The 22,706-nt window shown below is 38.4% G+C and overlaps 1 protein-coding gene across 2 annotated transcripts in view; it reads left to right on the top strand.

Annotated features, from left to right (window-relative positions):
* The window catches only part of NEBL (nebulette), a 354,758-nt gene that overhangs the window by 168,890 nt on the left and 163,162 nt on the right, over positions 1-22,706 (top strand). For both annotated transcript variants that reach the window (XM_090266581.1, XM_090266580.1), the window contains exon 4: positions 20,625-20,732. In XM_090266581.1, coding sequence (XP_090122707.1) covers positions 20,625-20,732 — 108 coding nt within the window. The remainder of the gene's footprint in view (positions 1-20,624; positions 20,733-22,706) is intronic.

The raw sequence follows: 22,706 nt of genomic DNA, 5'->3' as shown, positions 1-22,706 counted from the left end.
CAAGACATTTGACATTCTTCTTGCCTGTAAATTAAACATCTTTGATAATACCACAGACATAGTTTAACTTTCAAATGAAAACAAATTTTAAATGAAAAGAAACTTTAAAGATGGTTAGCTGCACTACTTTATAGTCTACCACTGAGCATTGTGATTTTCCTTGAATCACGATTTTTCTCCCTAAGATTACCCTCCTTGTCATTAAAGGGACTGCATTAAGTCCATTTTTAATTTATCCTGTTCATTTCCATAAACACAACAAGAGCAAAAAATGATCACTTATGATCTTTAGTTCTGCTTTGCTGGAACTTACGCAAGGAACATTTAGGGTGACCTTCAGTCTGCCCTTCAGGGCATAGAAGCAGAACCACATACCTGACATTCAGCCTTGCCTGTAACCACCTGTATTTTCCAAGTCCTTCTGGTTTTCCATTGTGCCTTAAGGTCCTTTCTAGCCATCTTTCAGGAAAACAACCTTCATTCCTTCCCTGGAAAGATTGCTATGGACTGCGCATCCAGCCAAGGTACCAGACCTTTTATCTTGTGGGCTTTTATTACCTTTGAAAGTCAGTCCCAGTTGCTCAGGGCTTTTTGGTAACAACCAAAGCCCAAGCATGTCTCCTTTAGGCATGACATTCCAGTTAAAGTCTTAGTCAAAAAAATCTCTATTAACAACCGGTCTTATTAGTTTTATGCAAAGAAACTTATGTCATTACTTACTTGTTTAGAATGCCAAACTCTGGAGGGATCAGATAGGGAGAAAAATATACAGTGTGAAGGAAAATCCTTGTCCTTCTAATATTCACCGAACTTGCATTTCCATTCTTTATATTTTCATTTTTTGCCCCACTAAAATTTTTTTTTTCCATTACAGTTGTCCCGCTTTTTTTCTCTCTTGCTTCCCTGCATCCTGCTCCCCCTTCTCCCACATTCAGTCCCCATCCAGTTGTCCATGTCCATGGGTCATTTATACATGCTCATTTGTTTGTGTTCATTAGTTTCCTGTAATAGGTGATAGCTTAAGGTATTTTTCTTCCGTTGTCCGGCTTATTTTTCTAAGCATAATTCTCTCTAGTTCCATTTATGTTGTTGCAAATGGTAGAAGTTCCTTCTTTCTTTCAGTACTTATTCATTGTCATTTTCCCCCTTTGTACTCGTGTTCCTCTGTCTCTCTCTGTTTTTTCATCTTCTTAAAGCAGACCCTTTAGCATCTCTTGCAATGCTGGTTTGGTGGAGATGTATTCTTTTAGCCTTCTTTTGTCTTGGAAACTACTTATTTCACCTTCCATTTTGAATGAGTCTTGCTGGGTAGAGTATTTTTGGCTGTAGGCCTTTGTTTTTCATTGCTTGGAATATTTTTTGCCGTTTCCTTCTGGCTTGTAGTGTTTCTGCTGAGAAATCTGATGATAGCCTTATTGGAGCTCCCTTGTATGTTATTAGTTGTTTCTCTCTTGCTTCTTTTAGGATTCTCTCTTTGTCTTTGAATGTTGCCATTTTAATTATGATGTGTCTTGAAGTGGGCCTGTTGGGGTTCATCTTCATTGGGATCCTTTGTGCTTCCTGGACTTGCATGATTCTTTCTCTCCTCATGTTAGGGAAGTTTTCTGTCATTAGTTTTACAAAGAGGTTTTCTATCCCTTGCTCTTCTTCTTCTCCTGGAATTCCTATGATACGGATATTATTACGTTTTATGTTGTCCTGCAGCTGTCTTAGAGCCTCTTCAGTCTTGTTCAGTCTTTTTTCATTTTGTCGCACTGTCTGGGAGTTTTTGTCTACATTGTCTTCCAGTTCGCTGATCCGATCTTCTGCTTCCTCTAGCCTGCTTTTAATTCCTTCTACTGTGTTCTTCAATTCAGAAACTGTATTCTTCATTTCCTCCTGGCTCTTATTGATAGCTTCTATGTCCTTTTTCATGCTGGTGTAATTCTCAGTAAGTTCCTTATAGTTTTTCTGGAGTTCCTTGTCATTTCTGCTGAGCTCATTGAGCTTCTCCATAATCCATATTTTGAATTCCATATCTGATAGTTTGCTCCCCTCTATTTCATTTAGCAGTCTTTCTGGGGATTCTACCTTTCCTTTCGATGGAGGGTTGTTTCTCTGTCTCCTCATTTTTGTGATTCCTATTGTTTGTTGGTGCTTCTTAGAATGATCTGCACTTCCTGGACCTGCCCCTGGTGGTGTCAGATCCTGTACCAATCTGGGCCTAGGCAGCCTGTTGGAGACTTCCAGGGATCTACTGCCTTTGTCTCGCTTCTTTAGTTGTTAATGTATTCAATCTGTGATTAGCCGTCAGGCTTAAGGACTATGGGTGTGGAAGCTTAATTCTTGAAGGCAGGGCTTTTGCTTCCCCTCAGGCTGAGGCCACTTGATTCAGGGGGGTGGTCTGCCTTTAGTATTAGGGATGAGTCAGCACTGCGACCGGATTGGCTGCTTCCCCAGTTCTCCCCTCAAAACCACCACACCAAACTCTCCCCAAGCGTCTCCAGTCCTCTCTGTCTTCCCTCTGCTTGAGCCCAGGGTAAGTGGGGGCCAAAACATTTTCATATGTGATCCGCTTAAGAGCTCTTTTTCTCCAGCTGTTTCTCTCCGGCTAGCAAGAAACCCTGTGGCTTTTCGCTTTTCACAGCTGGATACTATTTTACTTTCCACTCTGTTGCTGTAGGCTGGGAAGCTCAGTTGGGGGTTTAGACCCTGCCCTTCTCAGGGGGAACCCGCAGCTGCTGAGCTGTTTCTCAGTCCCTTCGGCTGCCACCCGTGTGAGCCCAGCCAGCCCTTCCGTGTCTCCGCACTCCCTACCGGTCACGTTGTGATGTAGCGGCCTTTTCTGTCTCTCCGTGGTTATAAAACTTCTCTCCAGTTAGTGTTCGGTTGGTTATTCCATATGATTTCTCCAAAATTAAGTTGTAAATCCAGACTAGTTCAGGGAGGAGGTTAGTGTAGCTTCCACTTACTCTTCCGCCATCTTGTTTCTCTAGTTCTCTTTTATTTTAATCCTCATCAGAGGATATGTTTATTGATTGATTTGAGAGAGAGACAGACAGGCAGACAGAGACAGAGAGAGAGAAACAGAGAGGTGTGAGAGAGAAACATCAATTGGTTGGCTCCAGTACACACCCCCGAAACTGGGAATGAGCCCACAACCTGGGTATGTGTCCTGACCAGGGATCAAACTTGCAACCCTTTGATGTATAGGATGATGCTCCCACCTACTGAATCACCAGACTAGGGTCACAGTTATCTCATTTTCAATAATTTTGTGGAATTGGCCTCTTCTGAAAATTATTTAAAATAATGTTTTAGTTATATTATTGCTTATTCTGCTTAATTGTGTTTATCACCAGCAGCTCAAATAGTGATGTCCCAGAAAATTATGATGAACAGAATTCTTGTTCAAGTCTAACTAATTCTTCTATACTTATTTGTAGTCATTTGGGGAAGGGGACTCCCTGCTGAGGAGCTGTTTAAAAATGTTTAAGCAATGTTTTGTGATTTTTTTTGTTTCTTTAACAACATGACAGATCCCCAAAACATATGCAAATGATTTTCAAGCATCCACTGTTCATGATGATCTGAACCACTTTTCTCTTAGTGTGTGTAACTGAGCTTTGATCACAAACAGCTGTGGTGTCTTAGCCCTACAGAGGAAAGGTATGCTATGGAGAGGAAAATAATCTGGAAGGCTCTAAAACCCAGTTAGGTGTTTTGTATGATAAAATGTACACGAGTGTACCAGTTAGGACTCCGTTTGTCGCAAGTGTCAGAAGACACAGCCGTATCTGGCATTAGGATTGTTGCTTTGGGTGCCTGAGGAGCTCAGGGGTGAAATTGGCTTTAGGGCAGGGATGTGCCTATGCACCCAGAGGATGTCATCAGGGCCCAGATTCTCGGCATCACCCAATTCTATGTCTTCTGTATGAACCCATTTTCCAGCTGGTTTACCTCATGAGGCTGCAAGATGGCTGCCACACCTTCAGCTTACATCCTTGAAGGTGCTAGGTGATTGACGGAGAGGCTCCCTCCCACCAATGATGTCATTCTTTCTCTCTACTTGATTGGATATTGTGTCCACAGCTGAATGAATCACTGAGCTAGGGGAATGCAGCACCATGTCTGGCCAGTTCCACATCACATTATCCACCTTTGGAAGGAGTTGGGAGACCTGAGCTTTCAAAAGAAAGTCAGGGTATTGTACCAAAAAGAGGGGTGATGGATGCTGGGTGGTCAAAGAATAACAAATGCTTGCTGCAATATAGATGATATTTTGTTTTCCACCTTATAATCATTTTGTAATTTTACATTTATTAAGAAATGCAGTAATATCCTCTATTTTATAATACTAGGAAGGGAGTGAGACAAACTATTTTCCTGTGTTTATGAAGTCAACATTAAAATGCCTTTTTTTTTTTTTTTTTTGGTCTACATTTGTATTTTAACTGCTTTGGGCTGACTGTCCCTCCACCGGGACTTAACCTTGAACCAGTATGTCTATTTTTGAACTGTATGTGTTTTCGGTCTAGCCTGGGTTGTACTCGTGTTGCAAGACAGTGAATGGTACTGCCTGTGTGTTAAACTGGGGGTATCCACCAGCTTTTAGTGAGGGATCTATGACTAAATACATGATGAGTCTGAGGCTTTCATGGAACATTTAGAACATAGTTCTGACCAGTCTTGGGAAAACACGAAATTCTTGCCTGTTGGAATAAAGAAATAATCAATTTAAAATATATTTAATGTGTCTAAGATGATTCATGAAGTATTGATATTTATATAGGAAATGACTATTGCTAACAAAAGCAGCAAGAAGAATCAGATGCTGGGGCAGTGATCACCCTGCTACGCCTCTGCCAATGCCTTTTCTAGAATTCAGGGTGGAGTGGGTGGTGCCATCACACTGGCCTTGAGGAGTGAGAGGCTGTCTTCCTTTTACTGACCGCTGATGACAGTTTGCAGAGGCTTTGGGGAGCATGAGTCCAGGAGGAGACAGGGGAGGGATGTGACCAGGGAGACACACAAGGATCTGATCACAAAGCTTTGGTCTCCAGACATGACCCAAGAAGAGTGCAGAGGCACTGATGAATCTTACACTGAGGAATGAACTCCCCAGGTTTGCAGTCCGAAATCTCACTTTGGAGGCAGGTTGCTGAGGCAAGAGTACAGGCAGAGGGATTCATAGGGAGGTACTGTGGTCATCTGAGTGAGCAAGGGTGGTAGCTGGCATGCAGTAGTGGGGAAGGTGGGTTGCATTTGAGATAATAAGGAAAGGAGATCATTAGCATTTGTGACTGGGTGTTGGGTGGGATGAGACAGAGGAGAAGAAATGAGAGGAAATTGGAAACCTGGAAATTAACTTGTTCATTTTACATGGCAATGTCATGAATAGGGTAAACTCACAGATCAAGTCATCTTATACTAATAACCTGTATATTCTTTACTTAGAAAAGTAAAAGGATTTGGTGCTCTGATTAGAGAATTTAATCCTAGATGGGCCTTTCCTGGGACTGGGATTAAAAGGTCTCAAACCAGGGGAGTGTTTAGGAAGCTGGGAAATTTATGGTTGGGCAAATTTAAATTTAAATCTTAATTTGGGCCTGTCCTTTAACCGGGGAATTGCCTAGTTATTCATATTTTATTCTTTAATTTCTGCAGTGTTTCAAGAAATGTTGGGAGCCAGATCCTTTATAAAAAACAAACCAACCTGGAGAAAACCCTTATAAAAAATTTTAAAAGGATATATGTTTCATGCAGTGATTTAAGGTTAAATTTATGAGGTATAGAAATTCATTTTGGGGGAGGGCAAATACTATTTTCCCTATTCTTGAGCAAACAGCAGAGATGAGCAGGAAGATTTGACTTGAGTTTCAGATAAAACCAGGGGTGTAATTATGATTCCTTGCATTGCACTGCTGAATTAAGAAGTGGCGCTTCATAATCTGACTTACGTATTAGGGCAAATGGTGGTTGACAGGGAACTTTCAGAGGTACCATTTTCTTGCTTTTGTTCCATTGGTCTTTCAAGTTTAAATGCTAGTTGGAGCAACACCACTGATTTTATAATGTTTTGCACCCCCTGGTGAGGGGCCTTTTGGCTGCTTCAATCCCAGGCAGAAGAATTGGAGCAGTGGTTGATTTTGGTGGAATTAGTCTTCATCTGGCTCAGACTCCTCTGCTTCCTCCCACTCTGGGGTTCCAGGCCAGGGTGCCCACAGTGGTTCCCTCCTCCCCTGCAGTCACACCACACAAACTGTTATCGGTTTCAGTGGCTATTGTTTGTTACCTCTATTTGGACTACAACTGGAAATTTGATAAGGTTGTGTGCCTGCCAAATGATTTTGATGTCAGGTGTAGATGCCGCAAAGCAAATTTTGACAAGTCCTACATCAGTGCAAGGTGGGGTGGGAGGGCGAGGGTGACCTGTAGATAGGAGAAAGTAACGCCTCCTCACCCCCACGTTCTTCCTCTTTGAACTTTAGTTCAGTGCCTTAACCTCTTTAATTAGTCCCTTCTTAAGTGAATGTGACATAGTGACTTCCAGCTTCTACCTACAGGGCCCTGACATGGATGCCTGCCTCCAGAGGGTAAACGCTGGCATTCATGGAGAGTTGACTTTGGGTGTTCTGTTAAGACTTCTGGGTTTGGAAACTTTATCTTTCACCAAAGCTGAGACTGTCTTAGAAAACAAGGTTATTCATGGCAGTGTCAGTTTACACATATGGATTACAGAGAGCCTAATATTTTTAGTAAGCTCTGCTCCTTTCTGTAGATGGAGGTGGGGGTCCAGTGCTTTGCATACAGTTGTCGCCCTGTGTCCTGCAACTCAGCAATGATGTGATAAGTATCTCTCGTTGGTTTGTCATATTGTCCTAGGAGTAATAGGTTTAAGTCTGTTAGAGCCCCTCTGTTTCTTTCTTGATTGGTCAAATAACAGTACCTCTGAGCTTTGTCATTATGTAAATCTCTTTACAGTCCACATTGAATATATGGCTTTGCTTTGGCATCAAGCTCAGCAGAGAATTTCTCATTTGCCAGTTGTAGGTTGGACAGTAGTTACCCCATTGATGGTCAACATGACCAAGAGATGCTACAGGAGCTGTAGACACACTTCTGGTATTTTCCCACTTAGTTTTGTGAAATTACTTAATGAGTGTAGGTATTCAAGTGTAACTCATCTTGACAGGGGTTTCATTATACTCTGTAAGCATAATTCAAAGAAATAATGAATTTACATCCAGGGTAGTTTTGTTTGGGTTTATTTAAAGCAACAAAACACACACAATCTATAATAGCTCTTGCTAGTGAAGTATTGATGGTGCTGACAAAGAGAAAACTCAGACCAGATGGTTTCCAAACAGTGGAACCACCTGGCTCTTTGGCAATGCCCATTTATTTCTGCTTCTCAAATAGCTGTACTTTCACAGACTGTGATATATATAAGTGAGATGTTCACGGTCTCAGGCAGAACAACATTCTAAAATTAGGATTATTAAGAGACATTAAAACACTTATCCATGTCAACTCTTAACTGACCCCTTCTTCCACTTCCATTACTTATAGAGTCCCATTTTTTCTTCTTTCTCTTTGTAACTGTGAAACCAAATTCTTTATTTTCACACTGTGAGGAAAAAAATGCTCTTGCTTCTTGCTATGTTTATTCTGGAGAGAAAAGAAAGACTATTTGTTCTTTTGGGAAATGAACTCATCCAGAGCCTGTTAGTGTCTTTACATTAAAAGGGAGACTTTTAGGTCAGCAATGGAAGACTATAGTATTTGCACCTGTAACACCATGAAATTACACTGAGTCATGGAACTTGAAAATTCATAGAAATACAACCAAGATAATATAGTAATTGATGTGCAGGCTTATGTAGTAGTTTTCCTAATTATAATATTAAGTTAAACTTTGGGATTTTCTAAGATTACTTAATATCTAATGTTTCATGTTGGAAATCAGAGTTAATATAAAAGTGAAAATACTCTAGAAACATATAATCTTCCAAAACTGAATCAAGAAGAAGCAGAATGCATGAATAGACTGATAACAACTAGTGAAATTGAAGCAGTAATAAAAAAGCTCCTAGCATAAAAAGCCCTGGACTGGATGGCTTCACAGGCGAATTTTACCAATCATTTAGAGAAGAGCTAACTCCTGTCCTTCTTAAACTATTCCAAAAAATTCAGGAAGAGGGAAGAATCCCAAACTCTTTTTATGAGACAGTATTATCCTAATTCCAAAACCAGGCAAAGACACAACAAAGAAAGAAAACTATAGGCCAATATCGCTGATGAACAAAGATGCTAAAATCCTCAACAAAATATTGGCAAACCAGATCCAGCATTACATTAAAGAGTTCATACACCATGATCAGGTGGGATTCATCCCAGGGATGCAAGGATGGTATAATATTCCCAAGTCAATAAACATAATACACCACATAAACAAGATGAAAGACAAAAATCACATGATTATACCAACTGATGCTGAAAAAAGCACTCAATAAAGTACAGCATCCATTTATGATGAAAATGCTCAGCAAAGTGAGAATAGAGGGAGCATACCTCAATATTATAAAGGCCATATATGAGAAACCTACAGCCAGCATTATTCTAAAAGCTTTCCTCCTAAGACTACGAACAAGACAATGGTGTCTGCTTTCACCACTTTTATTCCACCTAGCATTGGAAGTTCTAACCACAGCAGTCAGACAAGAAAAAGACATAAAAGGCATCCAGACTGTAAAGGAGGAAGTAAAACTGTCATTATTTTCAGATGACATGATAGTTTATATAGAAAACCCTATACTAAAGAACTACTTGACCTAATAAGTGAATTTGGCAAAATAGCAGGTACAAAGTCAACATTCAGAAATTGAAGACAGTTTTGTACACCAACAATGAAATATCAGACACAGAAACTAGGAAAAAATCCCATTTACTATAGCTACACGAAAAATAAAGTACTTAGGAATAAATGTAACCAGGGCAGTAAAAGACCTATACTCAGAAAACTACATAACACTGAAGAAAGAAATAAAGGAAGGTTCAAATAAATGGAAGCATATACTGTGTTTATGGATTGGAAGAATTATCATTAAAATGTCCATATTACCCAAAGCAATCTATAGATTCAATGCAATCCTTGTTAAAATACCAGTGACATATTTCACAGATTTAGAACAATATTTCAAAAATTTATATGGAACCAAAAATGAACCCAAATAACCAAAGAAATCTTGAGAAAGAAGAACAAATTAGGGGGGATAACAATACCTGATATCAAATGATGTTACAAGGCCATTATAATCATAACAGTCTGGTACTGTCATAAGAACAGACAGATAGATCAATGGAACAGAATAGAGAGCCCAGAAATAAACCCAGGTCTCTATGGTCAATTAATACTTGACAAAGGGGGCAGGAGCATAAAATGGAGTAAAAATAGCCTCTTCAATAAATGGTGTTGGGGGAACTGGACAGGGACATGCAAAAAAATGGAACTAGACCACCAACTTACACTATACACCAGAATAAACTTAAAATGGATAAGACTTAAATGTAAGCTGTGACACCATAAATGTCCTAGAGGAAAACATAGGCAATAAAATTTCAGATATCCCACTTTCACTGATATATCTCCTAGGGCAAGGGAAATAAAGGAAAAAATAAACAAATGGGATTACATCAAATTAAAACTTATGCATGGCTAAAGAAAACATCATCAAAATGAAAGGGAACCAACTGTACGGGAAAACATGTTTGCTGATGATACCTTGGACAAGGATTTGATCTCCAAAATATATAAAGAACTTACATGACTCAACACCAGGAAGACAATCCAATTAAAAAATGGGCCAAGGACCTGAACAGACACTTCTCCAGCGAGGACATAGAGAGGGCCCATAAGGATATGAAAGGATGCTCAACATCACTAGCCATCAGAGAGATGCAAATTAAAACCACAATGAGATACTACTTCACACTGGTTAGAAAGACCATCATTAGCAAATCAGCAAACAATGAGTGCTGGCAAGGATGTGGAGAGAATTGAACCCTAGTGCACTATTGTTGGAAACAGACTGGTGCAGCCACTATGGAAAACAGTATAGAATCTCCTCAAAAAACTAAAAATGGAATTGCCTTTTGATCCAGTGATTCCACTGCTGGGATTATACCCTAAGAATCCTTAAACAACAATTCAAAAGAACTTGTGCACACTAATGTTCATAGCAGTGCTATTTACAATAGCCAAGTGCTGGAAACAGCCTAAGTGCCCATCAGTAGTTGAGTGGATCAAGAAACTGGTACATTTACACAATGGAATACTATGCAGCGGAAAGAAAGAAGGAACTCCTACCTTTTGTGACAGCATGGATGGAACTGGAGAGTATTATGCTATGTGAAATAAGCCAGGTGGCAAAAGACAAATACCATGTGATCTCACCTGTAACAGGAATCTAAGGAACAAAACAAACAAATGAGCAAAATAGAAGCAGAGGCATGGAAACAAGGAACAGACTGATTGTGACCAGAGGGGAGGGGGAGGGGATAAAAGGGGAAAGAAGGGGAAGGGCCTAGTCAAGGAACAGGTATAAATGACCCATGGACATGGACAAGAGGGTGGGAATTGACTGTGGGAGAAGGGGAGTAGGTGGGGGAGGGGAGAGCAACAGGGGAAAATTGGGACAACTGTAATAGAACAACAATAGAAAAAGAAAAAGTATTTAAAAAGTTGCATTTTGAAGTACTTACCCTAGATTTTTACTCACTCATTTGATGAATACCCACTGTACATCTTATCGGTAGTGCGTCTAACCATGAAAGATCCAAAACTTGCTAATATGTGTAGTGAGCATGTAAGACAATTTAAAAATTATTTCAGACCTTCTTTATACTATTGTTTAGAATCTAGGCTTTAAAAAGAAATAATTGTATATTTTTGTTAAAATTACTTTTCCTTCTATGAGAAGGTCTTTGGAGTTTACAAAATGTTTAAATTGCCATTTTATAACGTGACAAGGTAGAAGGGAACGAAGACTTTCAGGATAAGTCTGGGTTTGAATTCTGACTCTGCTACTCACCAGAAAGTGATGCTAGGCTTGTGTCTTAAACAAGAAGGCACAATTTACTATATTCATTAGGATTTTTGGCTGCAAGGGTTAGAGAACCCAACCCTCATCTTTGAACAAGATGGTAGTGTTTTGAGGGCATTAGGGTACAAAAATCAAGGGCAGGAATGTGCTTGTTAGGGTTTCAGGAACTGTGGGCATCAGGACTCAAATGCCACCAGGGTGGGACTCTCTGCCTGTCTGTATTCTGGTGGTAGCTAACCTGTCTTGTCCATAGTCCCCAAGTTGTAAGTCATAGAGTTTTAGTTATCAGAGGAGAGACTCACTCTACTTTTGGGTCCCCATTCTCAAATCCCCAAAACATCTTGACTTGGACTAGCTAAGGCCAGATGACTAGACTACCTTTGGGGCCAATCAGCAGTGGTGAAGGAAGTTGGTTATGTAGGAAAATGACGCCTCTTGGGTAAACCTAATGGAGTGGGAGGGAGAGACTGTTACAAGGAGGAAGGATGTTTTGGGTGGACCAAACAATAGGTTTACTATTGAGAAACTAAATTTCTCATATACAAAAAGTGATACAATCGATATCTCTTTTACAGGGTGGTTTTGAAGATTAAGCAAATTGATCTGTCAAATGCCTAGTGTAACATTGTTTACCTTGTAGCTCTTTAATAAATCATAGCTGCTATTACATAGCAGGGAGGGAACAAGTCAGCATTTCTCAAAACTCACACCTGTAATCGATGTGAAGCTCTCACTGTTAACTAAGAAACCTGAGAACCCATAATTCTCCACTTCATTCTTCAACACTTCCAATATATTTATTTCTAATAGTTTCTTCCTTGCATAAGACCCGAATTAGTACTAAGTTTCTAGTTGTAACAAAGACATGTTAATAATCTGTTGAAATGCCTGGGAGATTGATATTTTAAATAAAAATTTGTATTAAGGATTTAATCTTTAAAAATTTTGGCCCTGACTGGTGTGGCTCAGTGGATTGAGCACTGGCCTGCAAACCAAAGGGTCACGGGTTTGATTCCCAGTCATGGCACATGCCTGGGTTGCAGGCCAGGTCCCCAGTTGGGGACATGCAAGAGGCAACCACACATTAATGTTTCTCTCCTTCCCTTTCTCCCTCCCTTCCCCTTTCTCTAAAAATACATACATACATACATACATACATACATAAATAAAAAATTGAATGAAATGCCTTGCTGAGATCCATGGATTTCTCTGTGTGGTGAAAGCTGCCTAATGAAAGCTAATCTCAGTGTCAATGTGTGTACATGAAGTATAGTGCACTTAGATTTACTCTCGCATATTTTTATGTTACAGCTTTTCTTTCTCCTTTTTCAGTTTTGCAGAAGTGGAAAAAGTGTTTTCTTATAGAAAAATAGTCATCGTTGCCTGATGGATAACGCCATTGAGGGGTAGGACGTTATTAGGACCAATTTTAATGACATTATCAATCTGTTAGGAAGCCGGTAGATGTAAGAACAGGGAGGAATCATCTGTCACCTTCAGCTTTGACTCTGAGAGGGAGGATGGGTTGTTTTCACTTTTGTGACTGTTTTGTGTTAGGTTAGCTCTGTTTGTTTACATTTGCTGAATTCTTGATTTTATCCTCATTTCTTTACTGAAGTTTTTTTTAAATGAATTACTAATTCTCGTAGTCTTTTTAATTTTTTCCTCCTAATCAGAAATTACCCACCTTAATACTTTATAATTCAGTCTATGCACACAGGAATGTTCCTTGTTGTAATTTATTATCTTCTCCTTAATGTAACCTTGCATGATATCTTCTGGTTCAGAATAATTTCAGCCTATTCCATCCTGTGTGTGAATTAGGCTATTTATATTTAAAAATTATAATCATGTAATGGGATGAGGCTGGCTTTCTCTAAAGAATTAATAGCTGAGAGAACACATGTCTAGAAATCAAAATTCATAAATCATCTGAATTATTAAATGTTATTTAAAAAGTAACATGGCAACATAAAGTAGCAATAGACAGGCTCTGTGAGTCAATTACTCTTCAGGACTACATCAGATATTCGATTATTAATTATTTGCCTCTGCAGTACCTGAATAGTTCATTAGATGATACTTTAGTTTCCCGAACAAGATAATTATTATCACCAAATACTTAATTTACTCCCCAGAGTAATTTATAATTTATTGGCAGAATTTGGTGGATTATATTTTTTCTATTATGAAACTCTTGGAGAAAATATGCAATATGTGTATTATTTTAGGCTGTACTTTTCTTAATTAACATAGGTAAGATTTTTTATTTGAATTAATATTTCTACCAATATTAATCCATTCTGGCAATGGTATTCTGCCTTCTGGCCTGATCCCTCCTAAACAAAAATTTAAACAATAGTTTTGCTTTAAAGAAATACCCAGGAACGTATTTTGAATGTGGGGGCTGTGTTAAGCTATTGTTCGGGTGAAATTTTTGTACCTTTTGTGACATCACAGTATTCATTACATAAAATGAATTAGTTTAAATTTTAAATTTATGTAGATCTTCTGGAATCTTCTGCTTTGAAATATTCGGTTGATTCCACTTTCCATTCTGTTTACAGGACATTATTTATATCTTATTTGTGTTCAGTTGAATATATTTTTTATTTGTCTGTTTTTTTCATTGTCAGGTAACTTGAAAGATAATGTCTGGGGAGAGGCCAGAGAGAGACTGCTATTCCCTATTAGCTCTATAACCTCCTCAAAATCTTTTCCTTCATTGATAAGATGGCCATTAAAATGTATACTTGCTAGGATTTATTTGAAAATAATATAGCTAAAACATGTTTTAATTTCTATTTAATTTTTAAATTTATATTCTATTTCAATCCCCAAAAGATTGAAGGAGCTTCCAAGTGCAGAAGGTATAGTGCTGGCCCATGTGGTAGGGCGTATTCTCTAGATATTCTCAGTACAGAGCCTGGGGTATAGTAGACAGTTACTAGATGTCAGGCATTATTGTTATCATCTCATTTAATTCTCACAAAAGTACTGTCAATATGGTACTACAATTATGATCATTTTGTACATGAGTAAACTGGCTCAGAGAGATTTAGTAACTTGCCTGAGGTCACACAGCTAAGAAGAGATGGAACCAGAGCCCGAGACATAATTGTCAAATTCTGAGCCTGAGTGTTAACCCCTAAGCTACGCGTAAATGTCCTAGGGGTTATTTTTAATTAGCTTATTGAGAAATTAATCAATATATGCTTTATTATGCATTCAAAGTGTTAGTTTCAAATATAGTTGAGACCTTACTGTTTTTTAACTGAAAACAATTCTGTTAAAAGCAAAGGGATTCCAAATCTGATAAAGTTGGATTGTGAGTATACATAGAAAACTGACAAATCTGTAAATAGCAGTAAGTACCTCTGCATATGCAGTGAAAGGCTAATTTAAGTCTTAGAAACCTATGAATATTATTTTTAATGCTCTTTAATTATGTTTAAAAAGGTAATTAAAAATTTAATTTTATTTAATTAACCATAAATTTACAAATTCTGACATTAACTGATAAAAAAGCAAATTTGCTTTCTGAGCTTATTTAACATTTGTTAAAATTAATTTCACCTTACAAAAAAGCCCTTAATCAGACTTTCCTTTGTAGTTCTTTAATTCTGATTTAGCATTCTAAGATTAGTCAATTTTCTGCATTTTTGACATTAAAAATACAAAACTAGATAGTAATCAATCATGAAATAGTTTTGAAGCTTTTAATACATGCTAAGCACCAAGCAAACTGCAGTGAGATAGAAAGAAGCATATGGTCCAGTACTTCAAAATCTATTGAACTCTGTAACTGAGCACTAAATTTCACAGATCAAACTAAGAATTTTGCATGTACTTTAAAAATGATATGACCCTCATAATCTTCGTAAAATACCCACCAAGGTAATAAAATCAGTTATTGATTTCATGGTATCAGGTGGAGACTTTGTGTGAAATAAAGGGGGGAATAACATGAATCAGTAGTAAATATGTCTGTAGATTTTAGGTTTCCATTAAACATATCCTGACATGGTAAGCTGCTTTAAGGCTAAAGGTTGTTCTCCTTTTGCTGACCCTGTGGCCCTGATTCTTCTTAGCCATCTGGTCTATGGTGATTGCATGTATGGAATCTCTTCAGCAACACCCTTTTACCCTCTCTCAGTTCCTATTTTTCCTGCCTTTTTGCTTGAGTTCAGTGTTTGCCAATAGAGTCAAACAGCTCTGTTAAAATGAAGAAACTTAGAGTGGCTGATTTAACTTTCTGCATAGGAATATCTGCTGGCTTGCTCACTTGCCATTCACGCAAAATCCAAGTCTTGTCTTTAGTTGACTGAAAATATCATCTGAATTCTGGTTCTCGTCTTCTTTTTCTATTCTCCTGCTCATGATTTTGGTTTAACCTCCGGGTACTTCAGCTTCCTCATCTGGGGTTTTAAAAACTCTGTCCATACTTTCTTTGAAAATGATTGTAAAATGTTCGGGCAGTACAAAAGAATATATGGAGTGTACATGAAAGTTTTACTGCGTGATAATAAAGGGATCACGTGTGTACCTACTTTCCAACTTAAGAATTTGAATATCACCAGGAACAGTGAAGCCTCTTTTTCATGAGCAGATCCCCTTCAATGAGCAGATCTCCCCACTTCTCTGGAGGTCGTGCTCATCAAGCCCCTTTCCCCATTTATTTACAACATATGTATGTATTCCTGGATTTTCCCCCTTCAACAAAATGTCTCGGAGATTCCTCCATCTGGACCCATGCATCTGTGGCTCATTTATTTTTATTCCTGGATAATATTCCATTGTATGAAGAGACAAAAATTTGCTCATTCTCTTGTGGATGTAGGTCTAATTTGCTTCCAGTCTTTTTATTTTAATAATACAAAAGTGTTATTATGATCATATTGGTCTATGTCTCCACATGCTCATGGTCAAGAGGAGCATGCTGGGGCTGGGGCTGCTGAGCTGTAAGACCTGTCCATCTTTGACCTCACTGCCGAATTTCATTTCTTCTCCTCCCAGTCTGTTGTGCAACAGTTTACCAGTCTTTGGTTCCATTGGCTTCTTTGTGGTTGCGGAGGGGAGAAGACTATAAGGGGGACAGATGGTAATGGAAAAAATAAATTAGAAAATAGCTTTCTGCTTAAGAATGGCCTTTTTCTTTATGGTTTTCATTTTCTGCATTTATTTATATTGTTAGAATAGTAATAATTATGGTGCTTGCAGCCTTTGGGGGAGAGAACTTATAATCTCAGAATTAGCAAATAATTCATTGTGCAGCTCTGCTTACCATTTTGTATTTTAAATCTTCCTTTCCCATCACCGTGAGCCTTTTTCTTATGCTGAGCTGGAACCACCCTGGTGTCTAGCTTCCCCCTCAGTATGAACTTCTGAGTGTTACTTGCTGATGACTCCAAACACAAAATACCACTGAGTACACACACACTGGCAGAAATGATCATGTTTAAGCAACAAAGGTCACTTTTTAAATTCAGCAAGAAGGAGGAAACTAATATTTGCTAATGACCCACTAAAGGCATGTCGTTGCTCGATGTTTTCACACATCCTTTATGTTAACCCTCCAAACATTTTGTGGCATGTTTCTTTTCTTTTCTCTTTCGATTTTATAGCTGGGACATCAAGAGTGTTAGAGAAATTGAACAAATCATGATCACAGAACAGAATTAGGGTTTAAATTCAGGTCTTTTGACCTTCGATTTGGGGTTCTGATCCATAGTACAGGAAGATAAATATTTATGTGCATGTGTGTGTTCATATACAGATACATACACACAGAACATGTCAACATTAGGTAGCATTTAGTATTTGAAATACATTTTTATGTTACTTCTGAAGAAAAATACAGCAAATCATATAGCCTATTGTGTATAATTTATACATTTGACTTTAAGAATGCATTTTCAATGTACCTTTCTTCATTTTTAAAGGATAAGCCCATAAGAAACTAAGACTGTATTACTTCCCAGGTAGAGCACATTCTGTTTCTGAACTCTCTTCTCCTGTGTGCTTCCTGGCCTTTTCTGACAGGAGTGTGCAGCTCACCTGGCTGGGGAGGCTGGGGTCTCTGAGGCTGGGCCCAAGGACTCTTCCGTCTTTGGTCCTTGATCATTCTCTAATAGTGGACAGCTGGGGAAGGAGAACCAAAATTGTCTGCCCCTAATCGTCTCCTCCTTCTGGTCTGCCTACTCCAGTTGATTAATAGAGGGGCCAGAAAGAGCCTGGTAAACCAGAAGTCTGCCACATTGCTGCTCTGCGTCCAGCCCTCACCTCCTTCAGGTCTTACTGAAATGTTACCTTTCCATTGGAGCCTTCCCTGACCACCCTATCTAAAAGGACAGTATTCCTGACCCTTCTCACCTCCTTTCTAGCTTTATTTTTCTCTTAGACTTACCACTAACATACCGTTTATTCAACATACATAGATATTGTGTCTTTTCTATTTCTCTCACTATAATGCAAGCTCCATGAGGGGTCAGATTATTGACTCTTCTTTGAACATTGTTCCCACATCTGGAATAGTTTGGCACATAGTAGGTGCTTTAATTTTTTTTTTTTTTTTTTTTTTTTGGTAAATAAAGGATTGACTAAATGAACATTTGAAATGGAGATTACAGAGAATGGCATTCTAAGAATACTGCCATTGGTATTTGTGGGATCATCATGAAGTACTTTTTAATGGGAGAGACCAGAGATCATTTTGTATCCAGTCCTGACACATTAGGGAAGAAAAGGCATTTTTTACTGAGGAAAGAAGAGTTTTATCTGAGGCTCAATGAATACTTGCTGAGTTAATGTTGAATGCTTGTCTATAAAAGCACTTGTTATGGGCTGAATGTTTGTGTCCCCTCCAAATTTTTATGTTGAGACCTGATCCCCAATTTGATGGTACTAGGAGGTGGGGCTTTTGGCAGGTAATTATGTCACGAGGGTGACATAGGACTAGGATTAGTGCTCTTCTAAAGGAGACCCCACAGAGCTCCCTCACCCCTTCCACTACATGAAGTTACAGTGATCTGTTTATCAGGAAGTGGGCTTTTACCAGACACCAGATCTGTCAGTGCCTTGGTCTTGGACTTCCCAGCCTCCAGAAGTATGAGAGAGAAATTGTTGTTTGTAAGCCATGTAGTCTATGGCATTTTTATTATAGCAGCCTGACTGGACTAAGACAGGAACTATGGCCAGCAATTTCTTTCCAAATCTGGGCTAGATCTGTGTTTCTTTGCTTAATTTCTTGGGTGTTTGCCCTTCACTGGGTGCTGCAGCCAAGTGGCTTCATTTTTCTGTCCCTGAATATGAGATTCCTCTCTTATATCTGGAACTGGGCCAGATTCTCTCTCTCTCTCTCTCTCTCTCTCTCTCTCTCTCTCTCTCTCTCTCTCTCTCTCTCTCTCTCTGCTTCTACCCCTTTTCTTTCTCTCTCCCCTTTCCCTCACTTTTTCCCTTTCTTAATTATTTATCAATTAACTCCCATATGCTAGGTTCTGAGATTACAAGGATGAATAAGATTTTGACCTTGTCACCAAGTGTCATGTGTTTTAGACCCAGTAGAGAGCTAGGATTTAAGGGGCTGGGAGTATGGAGAAGAGAACTGCTGACTAATGTCTACCAGGCCCCCTGTATGCAGTAAGGATTCGGTGGGTTGGTGCCGAGACTGCATGAGGCTTGGTTGTGGATCATGGTACTAAAAATGATTACACATCTTCTAAAAGTCTGCAAACCATTTATGATTTTGATTGTATTCGCTTCAGTATAAATGATGCAAGCCCAAATCATGATTCTTATGCGTTTTGTGAATGTGGAAAGGGCTGTTAAATGGTTATCAACTTAAAACCTATGATTCTGGGATTTAATGGTTTTTCTTTTCAGTTCTTTTTTTTTTTTTTTGAAATTACCATAACAAAACCCAAACTAATCACAGAAAGAATAAGTGATTGTGCTTTCTCTGAAACTGGCATTAATGATGTTAAAGCTTGGCTTATAGATTTTTCTTCTTACTTCTTCATGCCTGTTGCTATTACAACCTTGCCATCTTTCTTACTTTTATTATGTGCCTTAGTGCTAACTTCAAGTAAAGCTAAATGGCTTCTCTGCTTAGTTAGGCATAAAGCACTAAGAATATACTGGCGTGTGTATCTTTACATATGCTGGGAGGTTGAGGGTTAGAAAGTTAATTTCACTCAGCATTTTCTGTGGAAGAAAAATAATGTGGTAAAGGCCTTTTATTTAGGAAAATAAAGTAAAGGTTTCAGTACTTTTATACATTAAATACAAAATATAAAGAAAATTACATATTTTAAAGCTTAAACTAATGAGGCTTTCTGTATCTTTCTACTTGTCCTTATCTGGGATTTTTTTCCCCCATAAAGTTTTTCTCACAAAGGGAGATTTTTTAGTCGTCGTAAGGACAGTAATGCTTGAGAGAACTGAATATTTAAACAGATACAAAACAGTCATTCCATGCTCAACTAAGGAGACTTAAAATTTATACTGAAAGTTATACTTACAGAATCATATTTTTATTAACTACCCTAAATGTTAATTATTAATATAAGTTTTAATTTGAAAATGACAATTATGAATTTTAAATGAGTTATCAAAAATGTGTTTTCATATTTCTGAATATTTAGGCTTGTAAAGAAATAAGAATAGTCAGAGTGATACAAGCACCTCAGTCATTAACAAGCAGAATATTTAACTGGTGTGACAGTTATTGTCATTATGCTAATAATAGGCGATGGGGCTCTAGTAAGATTAAGCATTAGCTATTCCAGTCCCTCGAGGAAACTAAAAGACAGCTTCCCTGGGTTGTGATTAGAAAAGAAGTATATTTAAACACCGAAAAAAAAATCTTACGTACCTTGGCACACAGTATGCGAAGGGCATGAGCTTGAAGCCTTTCAATCTTTAGATGTGGTCTACGTTATAAATACTTTCATAAGCATTTACATACTTGACATTTAGCAATTTAGTAGTGTATAATCATATCCACATACTTTACTTTATGAAATAGAATGAAAACTTTGTAAGGGAAGGGGTAGCTGTTGATGATTTTGTATGTATTTTTCCCCCCATAGTCCAGGTGCAAAATGATGCTTTGTCACTGACAAGATGGGCATAGGAGGGTAGTACAACTATCAATGATGATAATAACAATAACTATTACGGAGCACTTGCTTTCTTGTTATTGGCTAGGTACAAGTATTAGTAGATTTGACCCTATCCTTAGGACCTGTTAAATAGCATTATTTAAAAATTGTTGTTGCTACCATTTTAAGGATGAGACCCTTGAGATACAGAGTGCTTAAGTAACTTGTCTAAGATCACACAGTCTGTGGAGTTGCTGGGATATAAACCAGGCAGTCTGGCTATGCTCCTGGCTCTCACTCTGCTGATTGAGCTGTGTCTGGAGTCATTGCTTCCAATTTTAGCAGCTTTGTAGGTCCTGACCTGTCCTGAGTGGGATTTGTGATCCCTCTGTTTACTTTTCTTTTCTTTTTTTTCTTTTATTTATCCCCCCACTATTAGGTCAAATACAAAAGAGATTTTGAAGAAAGCAAAGGGAGGGGCTTCAGCATCGTCACGGACACGCCTGAATTGCAGAGGCTGAAGAGGACTCAGGAACAAATCAGTAATGTAGGTGATTTGTTGTTCAGTGATGTGATGGCTCTAACTTGTGTTTCTGAAGGAGAAAGTGTGATTGCGTGACTTGAAAGTGTTCTTGTTGTTTTGGTATGTAAGCAGTACTCAATGTACTCATAAAATGTGCCAAGTTCATCTGTGAAATTTCTTCTTTGATTTTGTCACAGTTACCTAGAGCCTAACACTTCAATAGCAATGACTGTATTCCTTTAATGTAAAAGAAGCTATTGTAATTTAACATCTTATTCCATTCCGAATGGTTCTAAGCTTTGAATTCTTCCAAATGAGGACTTGCATAGTTAAAAAACCTGATGAGTTTCTTTTATTTCTTTCTTTTTTTTTCTTGGATAAGCATTCAGAATATATACACATAAGATCAAGTATCTTGAGAAATCTCATATTTGCTCATTATATATAAATAAGATTTCATACTTTAAATTAGATATTTATAGAAATGAATTAAGTTTAATTTTTAAAATAAATATTTATGTATGAATTTGCTTTGAATTTGAAAGCTGTGTCTTATTCAGTAATATATTTCTTTTTGAAAAAGAAAATTGATATTAACAAGTTCAAAGCATGTTAGATATTGAAAAGTGTTAATTCAGTACTAAAGGTGGATAAACAGTTATTCTAACTTTTTGTAATTTATGACTGATTATGTTTCTTTCAAAGTATTAAACAAAGTTTGTTAAAATGTATTTTATTCAGAAAAAAATTAGTTCAGTCTTAGGTATTTATAGGAAATATGAATGAAAATCAATAATTGTGTACATGATATAAAAGTATATGCAGACACTTCCAGCCAAGATGGAGGAGTAGGTAGACACACTGCATTTCCCTCCACAACTAAGAAGGCATACAACTCCGTCAAAACTGGAGACAACCAGAAGTTCTAGAAAGTCGAGCTGCATGGAAGTCCACAAACAAAGATATAAAGAAGAAATACCCATCCAGATAGGTAGGAGGGGCGGAGCCAGGGTGGAGAAGACGCAGAGTGGAGGCAGCAGTGGTGGCAACAGCAGCGGTGCCTGGCTGGAGAAAAGCACAGTCACGCATTTAAAAAAGTGGAGAGGGACACCTGGGGAGCACTCCAAGCACCAGACCAGACCACGCAGCTCACAGTTCCAGCACCAGGGAAAATAAAGCCTCATTGCTTCTAACTGTGCAAACCAGTAGGGGAGGGGGCAGAGAAAGAAACTGCAGATCTCCCAGCAGAGTCGGTTTGTTTAGAGGCTCCCACAGTTCTAGAACGTCTGCAAACCCATCCCACTCTAGGAACCACAACCAGGGCAACAGCTAGAGGGGCACCAGTCCCATATGGGAAGTGGGAGAGGTGCCTGGAGAAGGGGCGAGTGCTGAGCAAGTGACATTATTCCCTCTCAGACCCCTCCCCCACATTCTGTGCCACAACATGGTGAAACCGGTTGCCCCCACACTGACGAATAACTAAGGCTCTGCCCCTTACAATGTAACAGGTGTCACAGCTCTACCTAAGACACAGAGGCAAACATAGGAGTCTGTCAAGTTGAAGAGAAAGAGAAGTATGGGCCAAAGGAGGGAATAGATCAAGGTTCCACTGGGAGAACTAAGTAATGAGGCTATAGCCAACTTAACAGACACAGAGTTCAAAATGCTTGTGATAAAGATGCTTACAGACTTGACAGATATGCTTCAGTATGGCAAATACAGAAAGCAAGAACTGAGGGCTATGCTAAGTGAAACAAAGGAAAGTCCACGTGAAACTAATGGTGAAGGGAAGGAAACCAGGGTTGAAATCAATGAGTTGGAACATAAGGAAGAAAAAAAAGAGTCAACCAGTACAGAATGAGGAAACAAGAATTAAAAAAAAAAAACAAGGAGAGGCTTAGGAACCGCTTGGACAACTTTAAACGTGCCAACATCTGAACCATAGGGGTGCCAGAAGTGGAAGTGGAAAAGCAAGAAATTGAAGATTTATGTGAAAAA

The sequence above is a fragment of the Furipterus horrens genome, unplaced genomic scaffold, assembly GCF_987537825.1.
Source record: "Furipterus horrens unplaced genomic scaffold, mFurHor1.1.pri manual_scaffold_2, whole genome shotgun sequence".
Lineage (NCBI taxonomy): Eukaryota > Metazoa > Chordata > Mammalia > Chiroptera > Furipteridae > Furipterus > Furipterus horrens.
Note: the sequence above shows the minus strand (reverse complement) of the source record. Positions and strands in the feature narration are given on the sequence as shown.